The sequence below is a fragment of the Pithys albifrons genome, chromosome 9 (assembly GCF_047495875.1).
Source record: "Pithys albifrons albifrons isolate INPA30051 chromosome 9, PitAlb_v1, whole genome shotgun sequence".
NCBI lineage: Eukaryota > Metazoa > Chordata > Aves > Passeriformes > Thamnophilidae > Pithys > Pithys albifrons.
This window is the reverse complement of record NC_092466.1, coordinates 33,327,543-33,355,020: the sequence shown is the minus strand read 5'-3', so window position 1 is coordinate 33,355,020 and position 27,478 is coordinate 33,327,543. Positions and strand designations below refer to the sequence as shown.

At 42.2% G+C, this 27,478-nt stretch overlaps 1 protein-coding gene across 8 annotated transcripts; it reads left to right on the top strand.

Moving 5' to 3' along the window:
* Positions 1-254: 254 nt before the first annotated feature.
* RUFY2 (RUN and FYVE domain containing 2) lies at positions 255-26,800 on the top strand. Of its 8 annotated transcripts, none has more exons than XM_071563160.1 (18): positions 255-272; positions 3,200-3,373; positions 3,841-3,958; positions 5,887-5,988; positions 6,871-6,994; positions 9,127-9,188; positions 9,786-9,851; positions 11,095-11,164; positions 12,369-12,470; positions 13,186-13,302; positions 15,134-15,301; positions 16,414-16,511; positions 20,258-20,377; positions 21,967-22,096; positions 22,495-22,589; positions 23,881-23,929; positions 24,218-24,295; positions 25,266-26,798. In XM_071563160.1, the coding sequence occupies exons 2-18, from the start codon at positions 3,244-3,246 to the stop codon at positions 25,407-25,409; spliced, it is 1,773 nt and encodes a 590-aa protein (XP_071419261.1). In that variant the 5' UTR covers positions 255-272; positions 3,200-3,243; the 3' UTR covers positions 25,410-26,798. The 8 variants fall into 8 exon arrangements, with proteins under 8 accessions (XP_071419261.1, XP_071419260.1, XP_071419258.1 ...); XM_071563154.1 differs by lacking the exon at positions 255-272 and adding an exon at positions 430-540 and having other exon boundaries at positions 11,098-11,164; positions 25,266-26,800; XM_071563152.1 differs by lacking the exon at positions 255-272 and adding an exon at positions 431-540 and having other exon boundaries at positions 25,266-26,799.
* Positions 26,801-27,478: the final 678 nt, after the last annotated feature.

Below are 27,478 nucleotides of genomic sequence, written 5' to 3'. Positions count from 1 at the left end.
GTGCAGTAAACATAAACAGAGATCCTATCTGGAAGGGGCCGAATTGCTTGGTGTTAAACACCTCAGTGTGTTGTGGGGGTTTTTTGTTTTGTTTTGTTTTTTTTTCTGGTGACATTCATGTTTTAGGGGCTTTTTAATTATTAAAACCCACAAACTCGGGGTTTTAAATACCACCTTTTATCCCCACCGTACTATGTCCTAAGGTACTGAACTCAGAGATTTTTCTGGAATACCACTATTTGTCCTGATACCCATTATCCTTTGGAGTAAAGGTTAGGGACTGAAGCTTTCAGTCGCGAGAGAAGGGTGTGGAAGGCTGCTGCTGATCGCTCCTGTCAGAGGCCTCCGTTCCCACGGCTGCCCCGGCCGTGTTGTCCGTGCCTCTGGCTGCCGCCCTGCCTTCCCAGGCCGCGCGCTGGGCGGTGTGTCGCGACAGGGCGCTGCGGCGATAGGGGCGGGTCCTCCCGCCGCCGGGGGCGCCGTGCGGGGCGGGCGGGCCCGCAGGGAGCGGCTGCGGCGGCTCCTCCTCTCCAGCCATGGGTGAGCTCGGTGCGGCGCTGGCAGCGGGACAGGGACCGGGACCGGGACCGGGCAGGGGTCGGGCCGGGGGTGCCGCCGGGGCCGCGGGGCGCTGCCGGGGGCGGCCCCGCTCGGGGCGTGGGGCTCTGCCCGCAGGGGCCGGCTCCTGCTTCGCTGTCCGCTCAGCCCGAGCCGCGGCCGCGACACGCCGGGGTTGGGCTACCCGGGGAATGATAGATAGCAGCCCTGGGCCCCGGGATGCCGAGCGGCGGGGCAGCCTCGGGAGGGCCCCTCCGAGGGTCCTGGTCAGCCCCCAGGGATGCCGAGCGGCGGGGCAGCGGCCAACAGCCCTGCGAGAGCCCCTCCAAGGCTCGCCGGCCACCCCTCGGGATGCCGAGCGGCCAACAGCTCTGCGAGAGCCCCTCCGACACTCCTGGGCACCACCCGGGATGCCGAGCGGCAAAAAGCCCGGGGAGGGCCCCTCCGAGGCTCCTGGCCACCTCCTGGGGATGCCGAGCGGTAGGGCCACCAACAGCCAGCCCTGGGAGAGCCCTCCCGAGGGTCCTGGCCCGCCCCCGGGATGCCAGGGCAAACAGCCCTGCGAGAGCCCCTCCAAAGCTCACCGGCCACCTCCTGGGAATGCCGAGCGGCCAACAGCCCCCTCCGAGCTCCTCCTGCCATTGGTACAGCACCTCACGCCATGTCTGAGCAGCAGCCAGCATTTCACATACCATGTTAAATGCTAAATACTTTATTCTCTTTGTTTTTGGTTGTTTGGTTTTTTTAAGGAGCGGATGAAAAAAAATAGCAGTATGCAGGCAGATCATGCTTTAAAATAGACCTAAAATGCGTTTTTGCATCAGAAGAAGCAGACAAGAGGGCTGGCAATTAAAAGGGCACTAGATGTAGAAGTCTGTCCGTGGGGAGGATCAGCTCCGAAAGTCAGAATGAGGCCACCTGGAAAAGGAATTTGTAGGCTGCCTTTGGGACCATAGGCAGGGTGTGCAGGAGGGAGAACTGTCCACCTCAAATCTCCATCAAGTAGGGCGTGTCCTGCACTGACACTTGTCTTCAGTGCTGTCAGTGGCAGACCTGCTAAAAGAGCAGGAATTCTGCCTTACCCACTGAAAGGCTCCTGTTGTTGGAAGTCTCCCCTGCCCCGGGTGGGGTTGGTCTGTCCCGGTACTGAGCGGGCAGAGGGGCAGGAGACAAACCAGGAGCTGTGCCTGCCCCCTGGGCACATCTGTGCCAGAGCACTGTCTCGTGGTTTTCTGGTGTCTTCTGGGGTTTCCTGTTGGGGTGTGGTGAACTGGGGGGCTGTGAAAGGAGTTTTTAAGGTTGTCTCAGATATATCACCTCAGTGATTTGATTTTTTTCCTAGAGAGCAGAGATAAGTTACATTGTATGGTAGTAGAGCAGTTGAGTATTTGGCAGGCAGGGAGTAAAACAGAATATTAGAAAGTAATTTCCTAAGTTTTTACTATCTAATACCCAAATACCTAAAGCTGTGCTGTGCAGGAAATTAAACAAGTCAGTGCTGTTGAGGAACAGAAAATATCCGTCTGTTATGATGGTTTGGGTTCTTTGTGCTTTCTGATGTGTAAACAGGTAAGGTCACATTCCAGTACTGAGATTTGCAGAGGAACAGGCTGATGTTTTTTCTGAGGCACAAATATTTCTATATATTCTGACAGCTGTGTCTCAGTGTCTTAAAAAAATTATACGTTTGGGGTTTTACTTCACTTGTTGGATTTAATGGAACAGTAAATCATCAATTTTTTTTTGTTTCTTTCCAGGTTACTCTGATGATGGTCAGTAAACAGTGTTGTTTTGTCTCTGTTTCAGTTTGGCAAAACAAAGGCTGGCCTGAGTGTTTGAACTGCTTCATTGCAAAAGAAAATAAATTAAGAATTTCCTGAACAGTTTTCAGTAGCAGGAGCACTGAGTAGATGACCCTTGTCCATTCTGTCAGACTAAGATGACTTTAAAAATCCATGGGTTTTTTACTGACTACATTTAATTCCCAAACGTGTTTTTGCAGTGTACACTTTGTAAAGTTCACCAAAAAGTTCAAGTTAAAGCGAAACCTTTTATTTTATAGCTTTGCTGTGTAGAAAATACTTTGTGGCTAAATGAGAAGCTGTATTCCCAGTATGTAATATGTAATATTTTCCTGAAACTGCTCCTGGTTTAGTGGCTGAGACTCTGTACAGCCTAAGAAGGAAGACATATGTGAAATTAAAGGCACTGTGAAATTAAAGCTACAGTGGAAAGTGATTATAGGTAGGAAATATGATGTTTGCTCCTATAGGTAGATTATAATACCCCACAAAAATACTTAGTTTAATAGGATGCTGCTTTGATACCATGGAAGGGACACTGATGGCAGCCCTGCAGCAGAGTTTGGGGTGCAGCAGCAATGCCTGGGTTAATTTGCACTAACTGGTTGCTTCCTGAGAACTGACATTTCCAGCCTCATGTTTTCATTCAGCTCTAAGAGTGTTTGTTGGGGTGGGTGCTTTGCTGTAGCCTGGTGGTTTGTAGCACGCACTGAATTGTTCCTGTGAGTTTACCCAGCTTAAGGTGAGTTTTTCTTTGAACAAGGCAACCATGAAGCATTTTATTGCTTTGCATCTCTCCTAAAACTTGATCCATAACACTTTTTTCTCTGTTGTTGTAGCTGTAAAGGACCCTACAGCTGTAGAAAGGGCAAACTTACTGAACATGGCTAAGCTGAGTATCAAAGGCCTCATTGAATCAGCCCTGAGCTTTGGCCGCACTCTGGATTCTGACTACCCACCTCTGCAGCAGTTCTTTGTTGTCATGGAGCACTGCCTCAAGCACGGCTTGAAAGGTGCGCTAATGGCTCTGGTTAAGTATTTCTCATCCCAAACATGCCATTTTTTTTCCTTTCTTTCCTGAATTAGATAAAAAAGTGTGTTGTGTTGCGTTAAGAATTGCAAAAATATGTATCACCTTTATGAGTAATAGTGTCCTTAATCCTTCACCACGTGTATTTCCACATTTACCAACTTTCTCTTTTGTAAACCCTTTGTTGTAAGTGGTCCAGGAATTACCACAACTGCATGTATGTATGTAGTATCTATTTTTAGCTAGTCATCCTTTTTATATTATTTTGTTCTAGCACATCAGTTTTACATTCCCAGCAAAGTACTTGGGATGTGTCCTTTGGATGCTGGTGAGCTGGAAGTTAGGAGTTTTCTGGAAGCCCAGACTCAGCAGTTAACCCTTTCACACACCAGCTATTAGGAAGGAAGCTACTGCAGGAATTTAAATTAATTCTGAATTTTTTTTTTGTAGTAAGAAAATCATTTCTAAGTTACAATAAAACCATCTGGGGTCCTCTGGAACTGGTGGAAAAATTATATCCAGAAGCTGAGGAAATAGCAGCAAGTGTCAGGGATTTACCTGGCCTTAAGTAAGTATTACTGGGGAAAATACAGGAAAATAAAGGACCTGATGGAGAATAGACAGGTGTCTCATGATTTCCTGTGCCATTAATCAAGCTTTGAACAGCTACCACGTGAGAGGAGCACAGGGAGTCCTGTTCTACACAAACCAGCTAAAAAAGTGCTATATTTTGTTCCTTTCTGATGCTCCTGGGAGAAAAGTTTCCTGAATGATGGACAACAACAGTGCAAAAAGGAGCAGGTTGTGTGTCATTCCCTCTGCAGTGCAAACACCAGTGAGTGCAGTCAGAAAAGGCTGTAATGGAACTGAAAGGTAACAGGTCAGAGAGGAAAGAGTTGGGCAGCTTTTCAGACCCTGGCGTGCTGGGTCCTGCTCAAATATAAATTTATGCTGTGAACTACAGTCTCCTCTCATCCCACTGCACTCTGCTCTTGGGTTTCGCTTGATAATGAGTCCTACATGAAATTCCAAAAGGCTTTGGTTACACTGTGGTTGGTACATGTCAGCATAAGTGTTATAATTGATAGCTTTAGACCTTATAGGCATAGAAATCATTATTTATTCTCAGGCCAGATGAAATTTGCCAAGCATGTTGTTCTCTTGCTATCCTGACAAATGTGGTAGTTGTTTTGTTTTTGGTTTGTTTTTTTTTTTTTTTTCATTTTATGTAGTTGCCACTTCTAAATGTGCAGCCACCAGGAGAGGAAGATCTGAAGGTCCAGGTTTAATTTGCTGGATATCATGTTTGCCCTTTACATACATTTTCATCTTTATTGCATTGCCTTCCTAAGATAGCACTGAATTTGTACCCCTGAGTGAGTTAAAGCTGGAATTCAGTCATTGTTGTGCAGAGACAGGGAAGAGGATGTGGAAGGCAGGCTGGCATGGGCAGTTGTGAGGGGCATTTGGATACTGTCCTTGCAATTCCTCTGAAAACTTTAAAAACAAATTGCAGAAATGAGTCTGAGCTGTTGTAAATGTTTTCCTTCAGCAGAAAACAGGACTTTCAAGATTATTCAAGGAAGCTCAACATGAGCCAACAGTGTGCCCAGGTGGTCAAGAAGGCCAATGGGATCCTGGCCTGGATCCAAACTAGCGTGGCCAGCAGGCCCAGGGCAGTGACCCTTCCCCTGGACTCTGCCTTGGGGAGGCCACACCTTGAGGGTTGTGTTCAGTTCTGGGCCCCTCAGTTCAGGAAAGAGATTGAGGGGCTGGAGCGGGGCCAGAGAAGAGCAACGAGGCTGGAGAAGGGACTGGAGCACAAGTGCTGTGGGGAGAGGCTGAGGGAGCTGGGGGTGTTTAGCCTGGAGAAGAGGAGGCTCAGAGGTGACCTCAGCCCTGTCTGGAACTGCCTGAAGGGCAGTTCTGTCTGGGTGGGGGTTGGTCTCTTCTCCCAGGCACTCAGCAATAGGACAAGGGGGCACGATGGGCTCAAGTTCTGCCAGGGGAAATTGAAGTTGGAGATGAGAAAAAAATTCTTTTCAGAGAGAGTGCTCAGGCATTGGAATGGGCTGCCTAGAGAGGGGGTGGATTCCCCATCCCTGGAGGTTTTTCAAGTGAGATTGGCCGTGGCACTGAGTGCCATGATCTGGTAAAGGGACTGGAGTTGGACCAAGGGTTGGACTTGATGATCTCGGAGGTCTTTTCCAACCCAATCAATTCCATGATTCTATGATCAGGCTCTTGTGCATTCTCTAGTCATGTTCTTTCCAGGGACTGCTCCCAGGCTCAGCTGAGCAGGTGAAAACCTTCCTGTTACCCCAAAGCTGGGAGTGAAAACCTGGACATTGTGGCTTCTCAGGCTGTGGTGCTCAGCTAACAGTTTAAATACCCCTTCAGAAATGCCAGTTGCTCTACCAGAACACTGATGTTACAGATGTGAATTAATGAATGTGTTACTAACATGGGCTGCCTGTGTTCATGCCTTGGTTTCAGGACCCCGCTGGGCCGTGCCCGGGCCTGGCTGCGGCTGGCACTGATGCAAAAGAAAATGGCTGATTATCTTCGCTGTTTAATCATTCAGAGAGATCTTCTCAGGTAAACAATTCATTAGGTTTTGTTCATCATTTATTTTTAGAGGTTTAGTCTCCTAAAACATTAATCATGCATTCTTCCACCACATACAATAAGAACTAAAAGCCTCTGGAGTTCATCCTAATTTCAGTTCTATAAGCTGTATGTGTTTTTCAGACTAGATAACTCTGGTGTGTCAGGATGTTGTTGGTGTTCAACAGCTATAGACTTTTCCAGTGAAAGCACTGTTTGTTATATAGAATCTAAAACTTTATTTAAGAAGTGCAAGGAGGAGAAAGTGCTGGTATTCTGTTGCGTAGTGAAGTATTTTTATTTTCAAAACCTTTCTGGCATTTCAGCCCTTTAATTTTACCCATTTAATCTCTTCCTTGGCTTCTTGAACTTCAGGCATGTATTCACTGAAGTCCAGACATTTTTTCACTCAAGGTAAATCCTTTACCATTCCTCTTTTGCTTTGCATGGCAGTGCCTCTTAACAACACGAGAGTTTTCTGACTCAGTGTGGCCAAACATCCATCTGTTGCAGTGTCCTGGGCAAAAATGGCTAATAGCAAATGTGTAGGGAAGAGCCATTTCTGGTTTGGTTTTTTTTTTTCCTTTTCTTTTAAGGCCAAATAAATCTTGTCCCCCAAACGTCCCAGGCATTCAGCAACTCATGGCTCAGATTTCTGGAGCCAAAGGTGGTATCTTTGTTTTTAAAAGCCTCTGAGACAAGCCATGCACTATGAATTTTTAAATATTTATGAGGTGAAAGTATGGGCAGGCCTAGCTCATCTTGAAGGCTGTTGTAGGAAGGAGGAACAATTCAGATTTGTGTATCACTTATGTTTAATTTATTGAGTGTATTATGAATATAGCAGTAAGATACAATTCTCTTCTTGAACAGTGAATTTTATGAGTATCACGCACTGATGATGGAGGAAGAAGGAGCAGTTATTGTTGGGCTGTTAGTTGGGTTAAATGTTATAGATGCCAACCTGTGTGTGAAGGGAGAAGACCTGGATTCACAAGTAAGTGAACACAGGTAAAGGAATGTACTTGTAATGCACAGGGTTTGTATGTGCAGGGAACTTTGTTACTATGGAGCTGTGATTTGTTAGCAATCTTGCCAGAGACTGCTCTGGATGCTGGGGCTGTTGCACTGCCCTCCTTACCAGGTGGGTCAGACCTTTAGGGGGTGGTGATTGTCAGAGTGTGAGGGTGCAGTTTATGCTGTGTCATCCAATGGATGCAATAGCAGCAATGCAGAGTTCTTTCCAGCTTAATTGTGGGACTCCTCCTCCTTCTCCCCTGGGGGAGGAGTGCAGTGCCGTGCTCAGTTTATCCTGTTGGGGTCATTTATTGCTGCTCTGGAACATAACAGCAGTGACACAAGGACCTGAAACACAAGCTCCTTGTGAGAGGGAGACAACTTGCAGCCTTCAAAACAAGACCTAGAATTCTTCCTGCTTTGCAATGGGCTTTGACTTTGAACACATCTGTCCCAAGAAAGTCTTAACAGATTCTCTTTAAAGGCAGATGCATGAGTGTTTGTAAATAAATTTCTACTGTGTTCAGTCCTGAGTCATTTTTTCAGCTTCTGTGTGGAAAAAATCTTGGTAGTTTAAGTGATGATTACTGTATTTCAGCATATATTTGATAAAAAATCCAGTTCCTCTGGGAAAGAAATGTTGTAGCTAATTGGGTATGTGTGCTCTTGGATCACAGGGTTGGCTTGTCCTCGATTGTTCATTCCAGTTACTATCAAATATTAGTCTTGGACACCCATCTTGTGTAAAAGAAGATCTAACATTGAAAGGCCTGTAACTATAAAAAACTTACTGACTTGCTGATGGTGTTGAGAGTGAACTATGTGTGTTATGAACCCCAAAGCCTGTTGCCAGCCACACCTCTGTCATCTGGGTCCCTTGGCCTGGCTGCATGAGGGGCATGAGGCTTGATTTGAGAGGGCAGTAGTGGCTGTGCAGATGAGATTATCTTTGTGATTTGTCCAGATCTGACATTTGTAAAATGTCCAGAGTAATTCTGTTAGTGAGGAGTGGCATAAATAATGCACCTTCTCAGGGAAGCCAGAGCTGCAAGTTGTACTGAGCACAAAGGCAAAACTTCTGGAGGCCAATGGAAGTCACAGCTGCAGCAGTTTTGGTTTGTTAGAAAAATGCTGTTCAGTGGTGAGATGTGTGTGTGCACACCTGGAGAACTAAAATAAAGGAACTCTTAGAGAGAGCATTTTACCTTCTTTTATAGAGTAGTGCTTGGCTTTAATAAGCAAAACATGGTTTTAAAAAGCTTTTGGAGATGACACTTTTTAGCAAAGACATGGAAAGAACAAGTAGAAGACCATCCCAGGGTGCTGACAGCAGAGCATTGTGTAAATCAAGTCAGTGTTAGCAAGTTACTTGTATCCAAAAGCTGAAGGGAGCTCAAGAGATGAGCACAAGATCACAGAAACTGAAATACTTCTGTGAAGAGGCTGCTGGACACCAACAAGGAAGGGTTTTGGTAAAGCAAATGTGGTTAAATACTTTTGTTGGACATTCATGAATAGAGTTGGAAGAAGAACTCGTGGAAATGTTAGATATGTAGTACATATTATTAAATTACAGTTGAATAGGAAATAAGTGAATTAGATTCAGATTTAGCAAAGTTTAAAAAAAGGAATGAATTATCACACTTGGGAATCAGCAAGTGTGGAGAGGTGGTGTTATTTGGCAAGGAATATTGTCAAGCAAAGTGTGGGGGAATATCAGTCTGGGAGGTGTGGTGTGACAGGAAATCATGTGGAACACCAGTCAGCCAGGGATAGGGCTGTGGAGTATCTGGCAATTCCCTAAATGATGGTTTCCTGTGAGGTTTTGGCTAAGCTCAGTAAAGGAAGAAGTCGTATTGTCTATGCCTATAAGGTCTAAATGCACATTGTGCATTTGATTAAAATGTAACAAAATTCTTAGTAGGTATGGATACTGGAAAAAAAAGAATCTTGTTTAAAATGGTATAGTTCAGGTTTTTGAGCTTTTGGCTGGAACTGCACCAATGTTATAAAGGCTGTAATGGAGGTTTTATTCATGACATAAAGACAAGGCTGTAAATGTCAACAGCAACTGTTTGCATGGTATGAAACCTCACATTTGCTTTCCTCTAGGTTGGGGTGATCGATTTCTCTGTGTATTTGAAGAGTGATGATGACATTGGGGGCAAAGAAAGGTATGTCCCCACCAAATATCTCTGATTTTTCATATTGACAAATGTTTTCCTGATTGAGGCCCTGTTCTTTGTAGAAATAAGTCAGGTTCCCTGAAGATGAAATCTGTTTTCACTATCTTGAGAGAAACAGCATCCTAAATGGTTTTGTATCACTTGTTAGCTGGAAGGATATTTGCACTCCAGCAGCCCCAGCAGCATCACCTGCTGCTTTACCTGCTGGACCGTGCTGGGATTGCAGGGTGGCAGTCACAAGGAATGTGCAGAATTTTAAGCCCTGAGCTTGGGGTTCAGTCATTGTTTCAAAGACTCAGAGTTATGGCAGGGTGGATAAACATGATTTTTCTTTTCAGACTGTGTATGTTCTTAGGTTTCATGTAGAGAAATTGTTTGCAGTTAATAAAGCACTGGATGTCTTTGTCTCTTGCTGATATCACAACATGTGAGTTATTCACTTCATGACTTTGAGATGAAGTTGCTTCCTTTCTTTTTAAAAACACAGTTAGGATGGACATTTGCATGTGGTAGATAAGCATACTTTCAATAGGCAGTTCAATACATCATCTTGTTAATGTTAATTTAATTTTGTGCTTGCTTTAGAGATGTACAGATCGCTGCAATATTGGACCAAAAGAATTACGTTGAAGAACTGAACAGGCAACTGAAGTAAGTATTGCTTGGAAGTGTGTGTGCCAGGGCAGGCTTACAGGTAAAGTCCTGTTGTACCACAGCTTTGTGAGAGAGCTCCAGAGGAAGAGGTGCAAGTTCCTCATGTTTAGGATACAGTGAAGTAGGAAAGGATACTCTCTGGGGGACACTCAGGAACTGTGAGTTTTCATACTTTTTGGCAGTCAGAACCTTTTTTCTTCAAAGGAGCAAGAAACAGGAGGCCAAAGCTGATGAAAGTCCTCAGGGTTCAGAACTTGGTCTGGATTTTAACTGTGTTCTATTTGACACTTTGCAAAAAGTGTTATTGAGTGTTCTGGGTGAATCCTTATGGTTTTGTTTCTTTGCCTTTCAGAATATTTTGGTTTGTAGCTGTAACACCCAGGACTGAAACTGATAAGTTCATTGCCTGCTGGAAGGCATTTACATGTTGTAGGTTGTGGTTCCTGTAGACACAGTTTTCAGAAAAGCATCATTTCCTCCTTACTTTGCATGATGGAACACACCTAGTCCACCACTGTATTTGTTACTGTGCAAAGAGAGGAACAGTGATTTTAATTCTCTGAGGAGAGCTGTATAAAATTAAACAGTGTGAGCAGCTAAAAAGGGAAAAAAACCCCAACAAACCAAAGCCCCAAACCAAACAAACCCACAGAGCACTTCTGTAGAATGTGTAGCACAGCTCATCTTGATCTCTTTTTGAAATGTAAATCATATTTTTAATTTCAGTGCTGGTAATTTGATCATTAGTTACTATAAGAGATAAAGAGATTCTGATTTGACATGGTGTCAGTCACTGGGTGAAACAAGTCTCAAAAAGGTAGAGAAGGAAATGATTTTATAAAAGAAATGTGTTTTGGAGGAAGAGAACCTGGAGAGTGGTTTTGTTATACGGGGAGAAAAATAACATGGAGGTCATAAAGTCTTTGTAAACGCAGAGGTTGTCTTTGAAGGGAACTCATCCTTTTGGAAGTAGTTGTGAGGATAAAGGAACAGGAGAACACACATGAAGTCTGAGCCAACCAGGAGTTTAAGAGACAGGGCTGACACTGGGAGTTGGAAAGAAGTATAAACATGTTCAACAAAAGAGAGTGATTTCCTTATGTTTGGGAAAGCCTCAAATCATGGGAGCAGAGCTTTTGGCTCTTAACCATTTATCACTGTCCCTTGCATTAAAGCTTTTGAGTTGGTTGACTGAGTTTTGATGTAATTTTGAATACCCTTTTTAATTTTTCTCTCTCAGTAGCACAGTTAGCAGTCTCCATGCGAGAGTTGATTCACTGGAGAAATCAAACACTAAACTGATTGAAGAGGTATTGTTTTCTCTTACTAAACTATAATATGTTATTTACTCCCAAAGACTGTTTTTCTAAATATACTTACACTGTATTACTGTACAGAAGTTCTGTATAATGTGTTCAAATCCCTTTATGTTGGCCTAAAGGAAAGGTGCAGAAGCTGCAGGGATCTGAAACCAGCTTGCTTAGGTGGCCTGGAGCATCAGAGCATTAATTCTGTAGGACATTGCAGTTTCCAACTTTGCACAAAATGAGAAGAGAATCCTTTCTTAATGCCAGCTGTCAGTCTGATTTTCTGCAGATGACTGGTCCAGAATGGATGGCACCAGTTGCTACAGAGAGACAGAAAGTGGTTCACCAAGCAATTTCTGTTACCAGTTTTGGCCAAAGGATTGTTTCTTTCTTACTTGTTTGCTGTATGCTTATATACAGCTTCTAGACTTGTCTGGTTCTGTTTATTTGTTTATATCCTATATTTCTCCTGATCTTTGATGCTTGGCTAGATTCCAATGTTTTGAGCTTTACAAGAGAGAACATCTTTTTTCTTTTTTTTCTTTTTTAAGCCCAAGCTACTTGAGAGATAGTTAATGAAGTGGGAAATGGAAAACTGTAAATTCAGAGGTGGAAGGGACAGCTAGCTCACTCTGAGTATAATGTATCCATACAGAAGGAAAACATTTTTCCTGAGTGTTAATTCTCAGAGCATTCTGGTTCCTTCACAAATCTTCAGCCCAGCTCTCACCTGTTTTGATCATTTGCCTTATAATTCTGACAGTTATGAAGTGTCATCTTCTGTAAATACGTTTGCTTTTCATCTAGGAGAGACTTGCTTATGTAAATGGCTCCATGTGACTTATTAAGATGTCAAAAAAAAGAGAATAAAACTGGATGAACTTAAAGTCAAATGGAAAGAAAAAATTGAGGATGAGGAAAGGGAATGGAGGGTCTTTAAGCTGTAAAGAAGCAAGGAAGAGAAACATGTTCTTTGCCAGACATGAAATGATGAAGTGTCTCAGCTACTCCTGCTGCTGTGTAAAGAAAGTGACTCAGCACTGAAACCAGGAGCTTTGTTTTCTTTAAAACCATGAATTCCCTGTTTGGTGGGCAAGAATAGGGCGGGGGGTGTCTTGGTCTTGCACTCATCAGAAAAGTTTTGTCTCTATTTCTGCTCACAATGGTGGTCACACTGCTTAGCTTTGGTTTTGCTTTTTCTTTTCAGTTAGCAATAGCTAAAAACAATATAATTAAACTTCAGGAAGAAAACCATCAATTAAGGAGTGAAAATACTCTGATTTTAATGAAAACACAGCATCATCTAGAGGTATGTTTGTTTTAACATATTTGACTTTGTGATGCAGGGTCACAAAGCATCTCAGCCTGAAGGAAGCTGCAACCTGTCCAAATCTGAAACAGCCTGCATTAGGAAAAGGACCTACTAAAAGTGTGAAACTTTATATATGGCATAAGTATATCAAAATTCTAGGAGACCAGATTGTTTTATAGCCATTTGCAAATTTTGTTACATTTTTTCAATGTATTTTTTTTCTGGTTTTGTTCCCTCGTGCCTCCTTCCTTCAAACTGTAAGCTATATCTGAGAGCATTCAAGGCAGTATTATCTGAAAGTCTTGTCAAAATAGGGTGTGTTTGTTTGGCAGACTGTCTCTTTTGGCCTGTCTCCTTTTATTTGGAGTCATTATGTGTGCAACTGCAGAACTCGATTTTCCAGCAGCTCCTTATACAACTCCTGTGTGTTTCCCAGGCTGGCTGGTGAAAGGCCATGTTAATCAAATGTTTGGCTTGCTCAGTGGTGTGTTGAGCTGACACTGAAGGAGGGCAGTACTGCAGCACAGATGTTCCTTTTGCTGCCTGTGCTCAGTTCTCACTATAAACCTCCAGGTCACAGGGCAGAGCAGCTCTTCCCATGCTGGTGCTGTGCTTTGAACCACATATTGTGATGTTAATTTTCCTTCCTTTAAATCTATGCTATTAATGCTGCACTTGTGCTGGAGAAACACAGACTCTGTGTGTCTTGCAGGCAACCAAAGTGGATGCTGAGGCAGAACTTCAGACCTACAAGCACTCGAGGCAGGGGCTGGACGAGATGTACAGCGAGGCTCGACGGCAGCTGCGGGAGGAGGCCCAGCTGCGCCAGGTGGGGCTGCACTGCAGCAGGTCTGGCCTTGCTGAGGTCACTGCTGCCCGTCACTGGCACCAACAGCCTGGTGTCTGACAGCTGGGGACAAGGAGGGGTTTGAACAGAGCAATCAGTACATCAGTACTATGTATATAGTACATAATATTTAGTGTTGATGTATTTTCTTCACTATTCTTCAGCAGCATAATGACATTATGTTGCTAAAGAATAGTAAAGGAAATACATTCTGAGAAATTTTAGTAAGTTGTTAGCAATGCTGTGTGCTCTGTGTATATATATATATCACACACTATATATACTCTATATACTATATATCCTATATATAGTTGTTAGCAATGCTGCATGCTCTGTAGATATATATACACACACTATATATACTATATATACTATATATATACACTATATATGCATGCACTATATATGGTGTATATATACTATATATATTATAAAGTATTTGGTATATATAGCATTGATATATTTTCTTTACTATTCTTCAGCAACATAATTGTGTTGTTGAAAATAGTATTTTACATTTTATATTAATTAAATTAATATAAAACGTAAAATACTGTTATACATTTTATATTAATTACATTAAAGTAAATATATATTATGTTGCTGAAGAATAGTAAAGAAAATACATTTCTCTCTGAGAAATTTTAGTAAGTTGTTAGCAATGCTATGTGCTCTCTCTTTCTGTATATATATACTATATATGATCTATATACTATATATTTAGTTTTTAGCAATGCTGTGTGCTCTGTATATATATATATATACACACTATACTATATATACTATATATATACACACACTATATACTATATGTAAAGTATATAGTATAGGTAGTATTGATGTATTTACTATTCTTCAGCAACATAATTATGTTGCTTAAGATAGTATTTTACATTTTATATTAATTACATTAATATAAAAATAATAATAATCAACATAATTATATTATGTTCCTGAAGAATAGTAAAGAAAATACATCAATTCTATATATACTATATACTATATGTACACATATGTATACATATACTATATGTAATTGATATAAAATGTAAAATACTATTACACATTTTGTATTAATGTAATAAATATAAAAATAATAATAATCAACATAATCATATGTTCTGAAGTAAAGAAAATACATTTCTCTCTGAGAAATTTTACTAAGTTGTTAGCAATGCTGTGTGCTCTGTGTATATATACAGTATATATACACACTATATATGCTATATATACACACTATATATACTGTATATACACTATATATAGCATAAATATATATATATATATAGTGTAAATAGTATTGATGTATTTTCTTTACTATTCTTCAGCAACATAATTATGTTATACTCTATTAATGTAATTAATATAAAAATAATAATCATCAACATAATTACATTATGTTCCTGAAGAATAGTAAAGAAAATACATCTCTCTCTGAGAGATTTTAGGAAGTTGTTAGCAATGCTGTGTGCTCTGTATCTGTGCTAAATCATCCCTGGGAAAATATAAATAGTAATTAATACTTAAGCAACTCTCTGCAACACCAGCAGGGTAATTTTTTATAATTTTATAATTTTGTAATGTGAATTGTCTTCTCTCAAAGTTAAACCTCCCCACTGGTTGCTAAGAATATGAGTGTAACACTTCTGTAGTGGATAATTTGCAAAATGAAGGAGGGGCAGAATTTCTGAAGAGGTGAAATCAGTGGTGCTGCTGCTCTGTTACAGTTTGCATTCACGGTTTTTTCCGAGGCAGAAATAGTGTTACATAGTTATTTAAATGCTCTGTGTTGCACTGTGTTTTTGTTTTATAGGATATGGAGAATGAGCTGGTGGTTCAAGTCAGCATGAAACATGAGATAGAGCTTGCCATGAAGTTGCTGGAGAAGGATATCCATGAGAAGCAGGACACCCTCATCGGCCTCCGACAGCAGCTCGATGAGGTTAAAGCAATTAACGTGGAAATGTACCAAAAGCTGCAGGTAAAACTGCTGAAAACAAACCAAGTGAGAGGCATGCACTGCCATTCTGGGCAGTTAAACATGCTGTTCCTTTGGGTTTGGTTCCTTGCACTGCTTAGGTCAGTGTGACATTTTGGAACACGATTTCACACAAAATTCTTAAGGCAGTATCTGGGTGGGTTTATAGGAGACAGGAGTGTGGGGATAAGATCATGGCCTAATAACATGCTGTGAGAAATAGAGCAATAGTGTATCTGTATAATGACTTTTTTTGGCCTGTGTTGTATTAAAAAAACAAATTAACATGGGTACATGGTGAGGAGTTGAAGAGAAGACCTGACCTTTCCAAGTAAGGAAAAGAAGATGAGATTGTATTAAATGGAAAAAGTTGATTACAGTTTTGTATTGTTCTTTTTCAGTCTGTCAACAAATTAAGAAAATCTGTAAGAATGCAATGCCTTTTGGGAGAGCATGGATCTCAGAGACCCCACATGCAGTTAGCAGATGATGAAACACTGGGGAAGTTTAGCAGTGAATTATTTATGCAGAGCATGAATGTGATTTATGGAATAAATTACCAAAACCAGCACAAGAAACCAGTCAAATCTGTGGCAGAATGAGAGGGGAAAAAGTTGAAATGCTGCAGAGAGATAATTGAGATGATGGATAAAGGATGCTACTTTTCCACCTGAAACTGGACCAGAGGAAGAGAAATATAAATAGAGCTGGAAAGAAAAATGGGGTGTTCTCCAGCGTGAGGATCTGTGGGGTTTGGATTTGTAGGAAGACCTTAGTGATTTTCAGGACTAAACATCTTGGTTCTTTTTGTTAAGGTTCTAATGGGTTGCTGGATCAGTGAATTTAAGTTAACTTCTGAAATAAGTAACTAAGAAAGGAAGCCAAAGGGGAAAAATATGCTTATTAAATAGCATCACTTGCAAAGTACAAAACTACAGAATTGCTGGGCATAAACTGTGAAGTGCCATCAGCAAGGTTGTGTAGAAGGGAACGTTTAAAAGTAACCAAAACATGGAGTCATTTCAACACTTTCCCCTTCAGATACTGGGGAAAAGCCTCATGAGGCAGCAGTGCCAAATACACCGACTTCAGCTGTCCCCTTTTTTCTAACACAGGTTTCTGAAGATGCTGTGAAAGAAAAGAGTGAAATAATTAGTCGATTAGAGGATAAGACCAATCAAATTAATGCAACTATGAAACAACTAGAACAAAGGTACAGCCCCCTCTCTGTTTCTCTCTGTTCACGACTCCATCCCCTCACATTTTACTGCATTCCTACACAGCTGCCACTGAAATGTAACTTGCAACTGGGACACTTAAACCCATCTTTTCTGAAACTTGAACTAGTGCTTTGCTGTTGGATCTTCTTCTGTTTAACAAATACACTTACTTGAAGTACAAACTTAATCTTTCAGTTTTCTTCCTCCACCATCTTTTTCTGGTCCTACGTTTTTGTGCTGATATCAAAAGTTGTTCTCTCAGTTGTTTCACATTAACTACTTTTTCCCCACCTGAATGAAATGCAATAGAAACTGAAGCATTAATGTTGCTTATACTTAAGCATGTGCTTAAAATAAGCATTTAATGCCTTCAAGGATCACTGGTGTATTTGCTGAAGCTGTGGTAATTATTGTCCATTGCTTTGGAAGTGCCATTGTTTTCAATGACTTCATGAGTTTTCACAATGAAAGGTTGAAAAGTGAAAGACTAAAATGCCAGAATATAAATTTACATTATGCTCAGACTGCATGCACTACATAGTACTAAAATATGATTCATATGTTTTTATTTAGTGGCCTTATATGCAACATTGATTTTTTAATTGTAAACTATAACATATCCATAAGCCCTGTCATGTTGGTGTTTGACATGTCTTTTTTTTCATTTAAATCTGATTATAAAAAACATGGTTATGTATTAAAAAAGTTAGTGACATGAATATTCTTTTATTGACATCCTTTTTTCCTCTTTTTTCTTTTTCTTTTTATCCTTTATCCCAATTTTTGTTTTGAATGTTTTGCTGCCTTCATCTGTCTTTGATTTTTGTCCACTGCATTCATGAAGTGACAAAGATCTGTTAACTCAAACTAGGACTATTGCAATGTCATTCATCAAATGTGCCAGCAATGAAGCTCAGCACCAGTATAAACTTGTCAAGGATATATCATTCTGAGGGCTCCTCCACATCTGCTGGGTGCAAATAGTTACTCATAAAATAGAACTTCAGAATTTTAAAATTCAAACTCTAAAGTGGTGTTAGAAATCCTGCACAGTAACTGATCGTAGCTGGGTTGTTTTGTTTTCTGAAAGAGCATCATCTCCAATCTCACTTCACCCCTCCTAAAAAAATAAGTCAATTACTGCACTATTACTAAGCAAATGTAAGCTAGTTTTCTAATGCTATTTGATCACTTCTTAGTTGTCAAACAAAGTTTATTTTAAAAGGTTAGATACCTTCTCCCTGCTTACTGCTTTCAGTTTTTGGCTGTGTTTATCCCCAGAGCAGGCTCTCTGCTGGGTTTGTGGTTGTAAGAGCACTGTTTTCTTACACAGAGTGACAGGAGCTGGAGGGAAGAGGAGTTGGGTGTGAGAAAAGAGGGTGTGTCAACATGTGTGTTCTGTATGGCCAGCGAAAGAATGACAGGGTTGGGGACCAAGCAGCTAAAGCACAAGTCTATTTTGCTGATGTCATGTGACCCTGAGATCAGCTCAGTTGGTTAAAACTTGGCTGTAATAATGCCAAGGTCATGGGTTCAATCCCCTGTGTGGGCCATTGACTGAAGAGTTGGACTCGATGATCTTTGTGGGTCCCTTCCAACTCAGAATAGTCTGGGATTCTGTGATTAAAATATTGTCACAGGGCCTGACTGGGATGGGGCAGCAACGCCGTGGCTGTGCCTGTCCCGGAGCAGCTGCTCCCTGCTGGCTGCCAGGAGAGGTGCCCTGGGCACTGCCCAGCCCCTGAACGTGCCCAACTGGTTTGACAGCTGAGCATCTCCTGTGTCTACGCTATTATCAGCTCCTGGGGCTGTGCCCTCCCTCCACCCACTGCTGGGCAGCCTTTACAACTGTCACCTCTGCTGTGAGTTGCCTGTGCTGCAGCAATAAGAGTTTACACTGCTGACTGCCCCTGATACACTTCCTGGTTTGTAGTGCAAGTTGGCTGGGCAGGTCATCTCAGGGGCCTCCAGCAGCAGGGGGTGTGTCTGCAAAAGCAGGGCAGGATGCAGCAATGCAGAAAGGCTTCTGCTCCATGGTTATATACTGCCCCAGTCCTGAGTTTGGAGTCAGGAAGAGCCTTTAACATGGGCTGGCTGCTGAAAAATGAATCTTCCATCCTCAAAGGAAACAAACCAGAAGCACTGAGTAGAAGAAGGAGTGGGCCATAGCAGGAATGGGAGCAGTGTCCATGTCACGGTGCCTGCAGAGCAGTGTGTGCCCCAGTGTCACCTCAGGGCCAGTCCAGCTGCAGGCTGGGGCCAGCTCAGCCCCTGTCAGTGGCAGCAGTGCAGTCAGGCCTGGCCTGGGTGCTGGGCCAGGGGATGGTGCTGCAGATTTTGGGCTCCCTTTCTGCCTCGCTCGTGGAAACTGCACTGCAGCAGCTTTTGTGATCTGGGGGAAGGATTTACCTTGCTGTTGGAGTTAATGTCCTGTGCAGCTTCATTCAGCTTCTGCACTGGGGACTGACCTGCTTTTTCCCAGTATTCTCTCCAAGTTGTGTCCCTCTGTGCACCAGCACTGCAAATATGGCTGGGGGCATTCTGAAAGCCCCTGGGACAGCTCAGTGAGATGACAGTGCACACTGTGTGAGGGGGTTTAATCCCAGCCTTTGTTCACTTGTTTACTGACAGCTTTTGGAAACTCCTGCTGGTGCCTCAGCAGCCACACAAATGCAGATGTATTGCTGACTTACCTTCTGTTTAGCTGGCACTGGAGGTGAGTTGCTCTGTGTTCATGGAGCTGCTGGAAGTGGGAAATGAGGCAGCTCACAGATTTCTCCCACCACTTGCCTGAGAGGCCCTTGAGCAGTTTGCTAAGTACAGTGCATCATGTGGGGACAGCCAGTGGTGTTGTACAGGCTCTTTGCTGCCTTTTCACCCACACAGACATAGCCTGACATAGCACAAGTCCCCTTCTGGTACATTTATGCTTCCATCTCTTTTTGCACTGAGGAGGTGACCAAGCAGAGAGGACCCACAGTGAACTAAAGGATTCCAAGGGGAATGTCAGCTGAAGCAGGCACAAACCCCTGGAATCCAGAAAGAAAAGATCCAATAAAAAAACCAGTCCCTCATTTCTTGATGAGTCATTTTTATTTGTCTATAGTATGGAGCTATTTTAACCAGTGTAAGAATGCATTATTTTTAATACAGATTATTTAAATTAATTTAAGAATGTGGTGTAGTTGAGATAGTTCTATAGATGTGGTGGGGCCTGTCAGGGTGTGCTTTGATGTATTAGGCCAGTGAAGTTCTTTGCTGTATGATTGCAGTGCTCTGTATTCAGCCTTATGCCTCAATTGTTTGGAGCTGCTTTTGCACCACTCATGCTCTGCCCCATCTTAATGGGTGATTAGTGCAAGCCAAGTGCTTTTACAGGATTTATTTGGGGGGGAAAGCTTCAAAAAAACCCACATGAACTATGCTGAAGGAAAAAGAAAGGCATCATTATGTGCTTCAATTCTAACCTATGTATCATCATGCTTTGGCACCTGTTACTCATGAGCAGAAAATAAAGCAGTGATTACTTGCAGTGATTGCTCTCTGAGTGTGAAAAGCCACGAGCTAGTTCTCTCCAGGCATTGTATGGATTTCTCGTTTGAGTTTGTGAGCTTCCCCCAGGCTTTGTTTTTATTTAGAAATGTTTCTATTTCCCCATTTTTCTTTTATTTGTCTTCTTCACCCTCTACACCCTAGTTCTAGCTTCAGTTTTACCCAAAGTTGATTTGAATTACACCAGATTGCAGCAAGCAGAGAAGGCCCAAATGGAGGCTGAGGCCGAGGATGAGAAACTTAAACAGGAATATGTGAATAAGTCTGAAAGTCTGCAGAACGAGTTCTCCCAGAAGGAGAAGCAGCTGTGAGTATGTCTTTGCTGCTTGGGAAAATCCACAGCACTAACCATTCCACATGGCAATATGTCCTGTGTCCTGCTTGTTGATAAGTGGTTTGGAACAGAATGTAAATGCTGAAGATCTTAATGTCAGGTGCTGAAAAGGCAGAAGAAAAGATGCCATTCCAGCAAAGTCCAGCTGGCTTTGAGTGCCTCTGAAAGGATGTGCAGCCTGAAAGGAAGGGGCAGAACAGGATTATTTTTTGTCTGAAAGTGCCAGTTTAATTCACAAGGAAATTACTGTAAGTGGAGGAAATGCACAGTGTAGTAGTAGTAATACACAATTTTAACAAAACCCACAAGCATATTGTAGTAAAATCTTAAACAGAAATGGCCTAAGAGTACTCTGGTTGATCTGCCTGATTCATAAAGTAGAAGTGGCTTAACTTACCAATGCACAGGAAATAAAAAATAAAAATCTCCTGGAGTTATAAAAGTTAAAAACTGATATAAAAGCCAACCCTTTAGTCTTTCTCCTGTTAAATCATTCAGTGTCAATTTAAAGAATTATGGAATGATAAAAGCTCCCTGTCAGGGAAGGTATTTTCCCTGCTTGGGGAGATAACACATCAATTATTTAAGTAAAACTGTAGCACAAAGATTGAGGGTTAAAAATCACTTATTTCTGATCCCACTACTACTCCCCCTGCCTCTCTCACAACTCTGAATGGTAATATACAGATGCCCCAAAATGTAATCTTACCTTTGAAAATGGTTTTGGATTTAAAACAGGAAAAGGAGAGTGGGCACAGGTTGCAGGAGCACTCTGAGATTTTCTGCCTCTTTTCTCAGCTGGCACAGTTGAGATCTCCAGAGTTGAGCAGAGTTCTTCCACCCTTTGGTTTCTCCACGACACTCCAAATGCCAACTCTTCCATGAAACTGAGAGTAAAATTCCAGCTAGAATGGCTCTCCCATTGGAGCAGCCTGGATTTCCTCAACTGGACTTCAGTTACACTGATAGAATCCACATCCCTCTTTACCTCAGTTGCATAGAAAGCTCAATAAAAATAGTAATTTAAAGCCCATCCTCTTTTGTTTTCAGTTCTGTTCAAAGTGCCATAAACCTCAGTCTGAAATAGAAGATTGACATTTAAGGGTGTAAAATGAAATAACTTCTCTGGGTACCAGAGATGTGCAGTCATTGTCTGCATCACCAAGGGCAGTGTTGCTGCTTGGTTTGGTTTATTTTAAAAACAAGCTGTTGAAGGTTAAGGGGCCTTTCCTTTATGCATGTTTTTAAAATACCTCAGAATTTTGTGGTTACTCTTCTCTTACTCATTTATATCAAAGGTCAGCTCTTCAAAATGATGCCATATTTTTAGTCCTTTAAATACACTTGTTTTTGAAAGCATTTTCTTAGTGACAGTGCTTTGTTTACTACACTGATACACAAAATATTATTATAGTGATACACTATTTCTGTTGTGGAAAACATGGAAGTTAATGATTTATTATCATAATAGTCTATTGCTCCCAGAAAGAAACTAATTTTTGTTTTTAAAATGATACTCCAGAGCACAGTGATTTTGTTTTGTTTTGTTCTACATATTCTAGGCTCCAGCTGGAAACAGATCTGAAGATAGAAAAGGAGTGGCGGCAAACCTTAGAGGATGATCTTCAAAAGGAAAAGGAAACTGTATCTCAACTGAGAATAGAGACACGAGAAATAATTAACCTCAAAAAAGTAAATTCTGCAGAAAATTTGACTAATACTTTAGAAATTGACCACAAAGTTAATTATGGGCTTAGACATGGTATTTTTAAGAATTTCTGCAAATAGATAAGAGTGATTAGATTAATGTATTCTCAGAAATACAGTAAGGGAAAAAAAGGGGGTTTTACTCCCTGTTTAGCCCTCAGATCAGAACTCTGCTCTGGATAAGGAGAAGGTGTGGAGGTTGTCTCTGCCCTGTCCATGGCCCTGAGTGGGGCCAGCTCTGCACTTGGCTGGGTTTGTGTTCTTGGCTGTGGGGTGGATCACTTGGCTTCCTTAGCTTTGGGCAGGAGCAGTTTAATAGGCCCTAGGCAAACACAATGTGAGAATAATTTCATTTCATTTTGTTTTGTTTCTTCTGGTGTAAGGAGTTCCTTAAACTTCAGGAAAAGAACAAGAACCTGAAAAGGATATGTGAAGACCAAGAAGCTGCTCTGCAAGAGCTGGCATCCAAGCTGAGCGAGTAATTCTGTTATTCATGATGGCTGTTGCTTTTGTCATATTAACTTGAATTAAGGATGATAATGGGATGGTGCTCATGCATATTAGACTGACAATATTAGGATTGTTTTGATAACTAACCAGCAGTTAGGAGAAGAAAATATATCTAGCTCTGGGCCCCTCAGTTGAGGAAAGAGATTGAGGGGCTGGAGCGGGGCCAGAGAAGAGCAAGGAGGCTGGAGAAGGGACTGGAGCACAAGTGCTGTGGGGAGAGGCTGAGGGAGCTGGGGGTGTTTAGCCTGGAGAAGAGGAGGCTCAGAGGTGACCTCAGCACTGTCTGGAACTGCCTGAAGGGAAGTTCTGGCCAGGTGGGGGTTGGTCTCTTCTCCCAGGCACTCAGCAATAGGACAAGGAGGCATGATGGGCTCAAGCTCTACCAGGGGAAATTGAAGTTGGAGATCAGAAAAAACTTCTTTGCAGAGAGAGTGCTCAGGCATTGGAATGGGCTGCCCAGAGAGGGGATGGATTCCCCATCCCTGGAGATTTTTAAAGTGAGATTGGCCATGACACTGAGTGCCATGATCTGGTAAAGGGACTGGAGTTGGCCCAAGGGTTGGACTGGATGATCTTGGAGGTCTTTTCCAACCCAATCCATTCTATGATTCTGTGATTCTAGTTAGGTCAGGTGTGTTGATTTTTAATTTTGGCAGGTCTGGAATATCCCTTTGGTCAGGTGGGACCCCTCTCCCAGCTGTGTCCCCTCCCAGCTTCCCAGCAGCCCAGTCTCCTCCCCAGCATGGCAGTACAGGGAGCAGGAAAGGCCTTGGCTCTGTGGGAGCTCTGCTCAGCAGTAACGGAAACATCTCTACTGTTGTCACTGTGCTCAGCACAAACCCAAAGCACAGCCCACACTGTCTCTGTGAGGGGAGTTATCTCTGCCCCAGGCAATGCCAGCACAGTGCCCAGGCTGCAGAGGGTTCAAGGGCTCAGCTGACCTGCAGAGAGCAGAATGCTCTGAGAGGGCCCTCCCTCATTACTGCAGTTCCATTTAATGCTCCCTGTCTCTGAGGTAGCCCTGCTGGGCCTGGTGTGGGCTTTGATGCCCTCTGGAATCACTGGGGGGGTGTGTCCCATGGCTGTTCTGGCTGGGCTGGCCCTGCACAGCTGCTTCCTCCAGGGTCACATGCTGTGGCCTTGTGCTCCTGGTCAGAGGACTTGGATTACAGTTTTTTAAGTACCTAAACCAACTTTTTAACTTGTTAGGCCATGACTGACTATCTAGAAGTTTGAAATAGTGTTATCTTATTCTTTAGATCAAAGCTGAAAATAGAAGATATAAAAGAAGCCAACAAAGCATTGCAGGTCAGTAGTATTTTGAGAAAGAAAACTTTTTTTTTAACTGTTTCTTTTGAAATCTTTGCTAGATGGAGCATGTTCTCTTTGCACCTATTCCTGCTCTGTCTTGTCACCTGAGGTTCTCTGGTGTTTTGGAGTGACCCTGTGCTGCTTTGGTGTCTCTGTGACATTGCACTGGTCCCAGAGCATTGAGCAATTCAGGCAGTAAATGATCTACCTTTCCTTTGCCTTGTCCCCTGGAGCCCAGAGCTGAACTTCATCTGATACACACAATTATGGTAATTTTTCCTCCAGGGCCAGGTTTGGCTGAAGGACAAGGAGGCCACACATTGCAAGCTGTGTGAAAAGGAATTTTCACTTTCCAAAAGGAAGGTAAAACTTTAACAAAATTTCTTCCAACTTGTTTATAATTATTATGATATAATTATCATAGAGGTGTGCTGTGAAATGTCAATGATCAGGTGAATGCAGAGTTACTTTTGAGGTGTCTGTCTAGTTCTTTGATAGTACAATGCAGCTGGGCCTGAACTTCAAAAGCAACAATGTCTTTTGGTGAAGTGCCACAAAGGAGCATGTTTAAAAATTACTTTAACTGCTTTGTGGAATCATCATCTCAAGCACTTGCCAACTCTGGCACTGTTACAGTTTGACATGTGTAGAAGCCTTTTTATGACACTTTTTATACAACGGAGTAAGAAAATGTGAGTTTATTGTAATTTTAAAGTAAAATGAAATGTTAATTTCCATGCTTTGTTAATATATGCAGGAGGTTTTGCTTTACCTTTTAAATCCCAACTTGCTACCTGAGAGAAGCATCCACTGTTTATAATATCATTGCTCATTCTATATTTTTATATAGCAGGATATGTTCTTAATCCAGAGTTGGAGTGAAATCTGAAAAGCACATATATATATACACACACATATACACATATACACATATATACACATATGGATATACATATATACATATATATACACATATATACACATATATATGCACATATTTACATCTTTATACATATATATATACATATACATAGATACATATCTATCTATCTATCTATCTATCTATCTATCTATCTATCTATCTATCAAATAAATAAGGTCCTAGGCAGACCATGTATCTGGTGCAGTCCTAGCCAAACATGATCTGTGTAGAAATTGCCTCATGGTTTGGGCTGTGTGTGAATTCCCTTTTGAAAACTGACTCCATGCTCAGACCCAAGACGTGAAAGGAACCACATTTCTTCTTCTTCTGTGTATATTGTTTGTTTTTATCCAATTACCAGGTGCATTTCCATTGTAAATTTAAATTTTTAATCTTCTCCCCACTATTTAGCATCATTGTAGGAACTGTGGGGAGATCTTCTGCAATGCCTGCTCTGACAATGAACTGCCCCTGCCTTCCTCACCGAAGCCTGTCCGGGTCTGTGACTCCTGCCACGCAATCCTGATACAGAGGTGCTCCTCTAACGTGCCCTAGGGCTGTGTCACAAGATATTTATTAGTTCTGGTGTTTAGCTATTCCTGTAGAAAACCCAGCACCAACTAAAGAATGTACAGCAGTATTTCCAGACTGCCTGGTAAGCAGAGTAGAGTTACAACTTTGAGGTACTGTGGAGGAGTTACTTCTCTGCTTCCTCTTGAAATCAAGAGAAAATGGGACCAAATGTGGAAAATCCACATGTAAAATAAAAAAAGCAGATGAACTAACAACCAGCTCAGCTGCTCTTTCGGGAGGAAGCAGGGCAGGCTGCAGGGGAGACTCAGTGTTAACATGTATTTGATGAGTATTTTAGCTGTTGATGTTGACAAAGGTGATACACTTACCTGCTTTTACAGGCCAGTCTGCCGCAGGCTGGGCCTAATTCTGCTCAGTGTGCCTGCAGTACCTTGTTGTGAAGCAAACCCGTGCTAGTTTTACATTGTATTTGAACTGTGTCTGGCCATCAACAGACTGCTCTGATAAGTTGTTGCCAAATCCCACAGTCCTTTCCTTGTGCTTAATTACCAGCCGTGGTGCAGGCAGGAGCTCTGCCCTGCCACTCTGCTCTGTGCAGGCACAGCTGTGGGGGATGCTGTGTCAGGAACACGCAGGGCCTCGGGCACTCGTGGGAGGAGGGTGTGTTGTGCTGAGTGATTTTTGCAAGTGGTTATTAATTTGATATATCTGTGTTTCCATCAAAAGAGAGCTGTCCATCACAAACCTTTTGCCTGACACTGTAACCTTGAACAAGCATTGTTTTCATGCAGTCACTGCGTAGCTCTAGAAACCACCAAGACAGACTGGGATCAGGTATTGGGGACCACATCTTTTCTGTGTTGGACAGGACAGTTTCATTTTGTCACCATCTTTCTCAAACTTTCAGTTTGTTCCTGAATTTCAGTTTTTTTGCAGAGCACTTTTGAGCCCCCCACTCTGGTCAGCACTGATGAGCCCTGGGCAGAATTACCAGCCCAGGAGCTCCTTCAGCTTGGAATATTCCTACAAACAGGAAAAGGAAGGCTTGGAAACAAGTCTTCTGGTTGTCCCTGCACCTTGTTTAGCTTAGCTTTGTCTCTGAGGATCAGGATTAATTAGATATCCTGAAAGCTAACACAGCTGTTCTTTTTAACTCCTCAATGTAGTTGCTTATGTAGCTTTTGTAAAGAAAAATGTTTCTAAAATTACCTGATGTAACTTTTTGTAAAATATCAAAAACTTGTAAATTTGTAAATAATTTTTGGGGAAAAAATAAATTTAATTGATCTGCAACTTAACTAAGGGAATGATGTCACTTTATTTAAATTTGTAATTGAGTCTTGTATTTTATTTTGACTCATTCATGTCACTTAGAAAACCCTGAGTGAATTCCCAGCATGTTTTCTGGTGGGCTTTGTGTGGGGCAGGCACGGAGGCAGCAAGGTTTGATGGAGGATGTAGATGATGCTAAATCTGCACTGCTTTAATAAGTCAAGTTGTCAAGAAGTATGCAACTAAACAGAAATGATTTTAAAATAGGCAATTTTTTAAAGTGGCTTTCCATAACATGCAGTAAATTAAATGTCTGTTATTTAACTGCCATCTTCTCCTCTCCTCTGTGCTACCCTCTCTGCATAAGGCAAGTGTGCAATTCTCAGATTGTTTTTACTGACTTCTGCCTTGAGCCAGGTGGTAAATGCTGGATGTTCCCTTGCATTCAAACTACATCCCTGGCCTAATTTTAAGGTTTTTGGACCACACTAACAGTGGATCTTTATGGAAAACCCTGCTCTTGGGACAGATTGTGGTGTTAAATCCTCCTCCAGGAGCCCAGAAGAGCTGTGGGGTACCCAAGAGAGCCTGTGAGTGTTCAGACAGGAGCAGAGGTGCCTCCTTTTTTTCCTCCTGGGAAACTTCTGCGTTCCAGCACGGGGGGGTGTCAGGACACTGGTGACGTGCTCCTCCTCTTCCTGCTGCTCCCTGCTCAGGGATCTGGGGAGCTGCACCCACCACCCCACCAAGGGGAGGCACTTACCATCGCTGGGACCTGCTGCTTGGAGGGAAGGGACTCCTGGCGCTCCTCAGAGCTG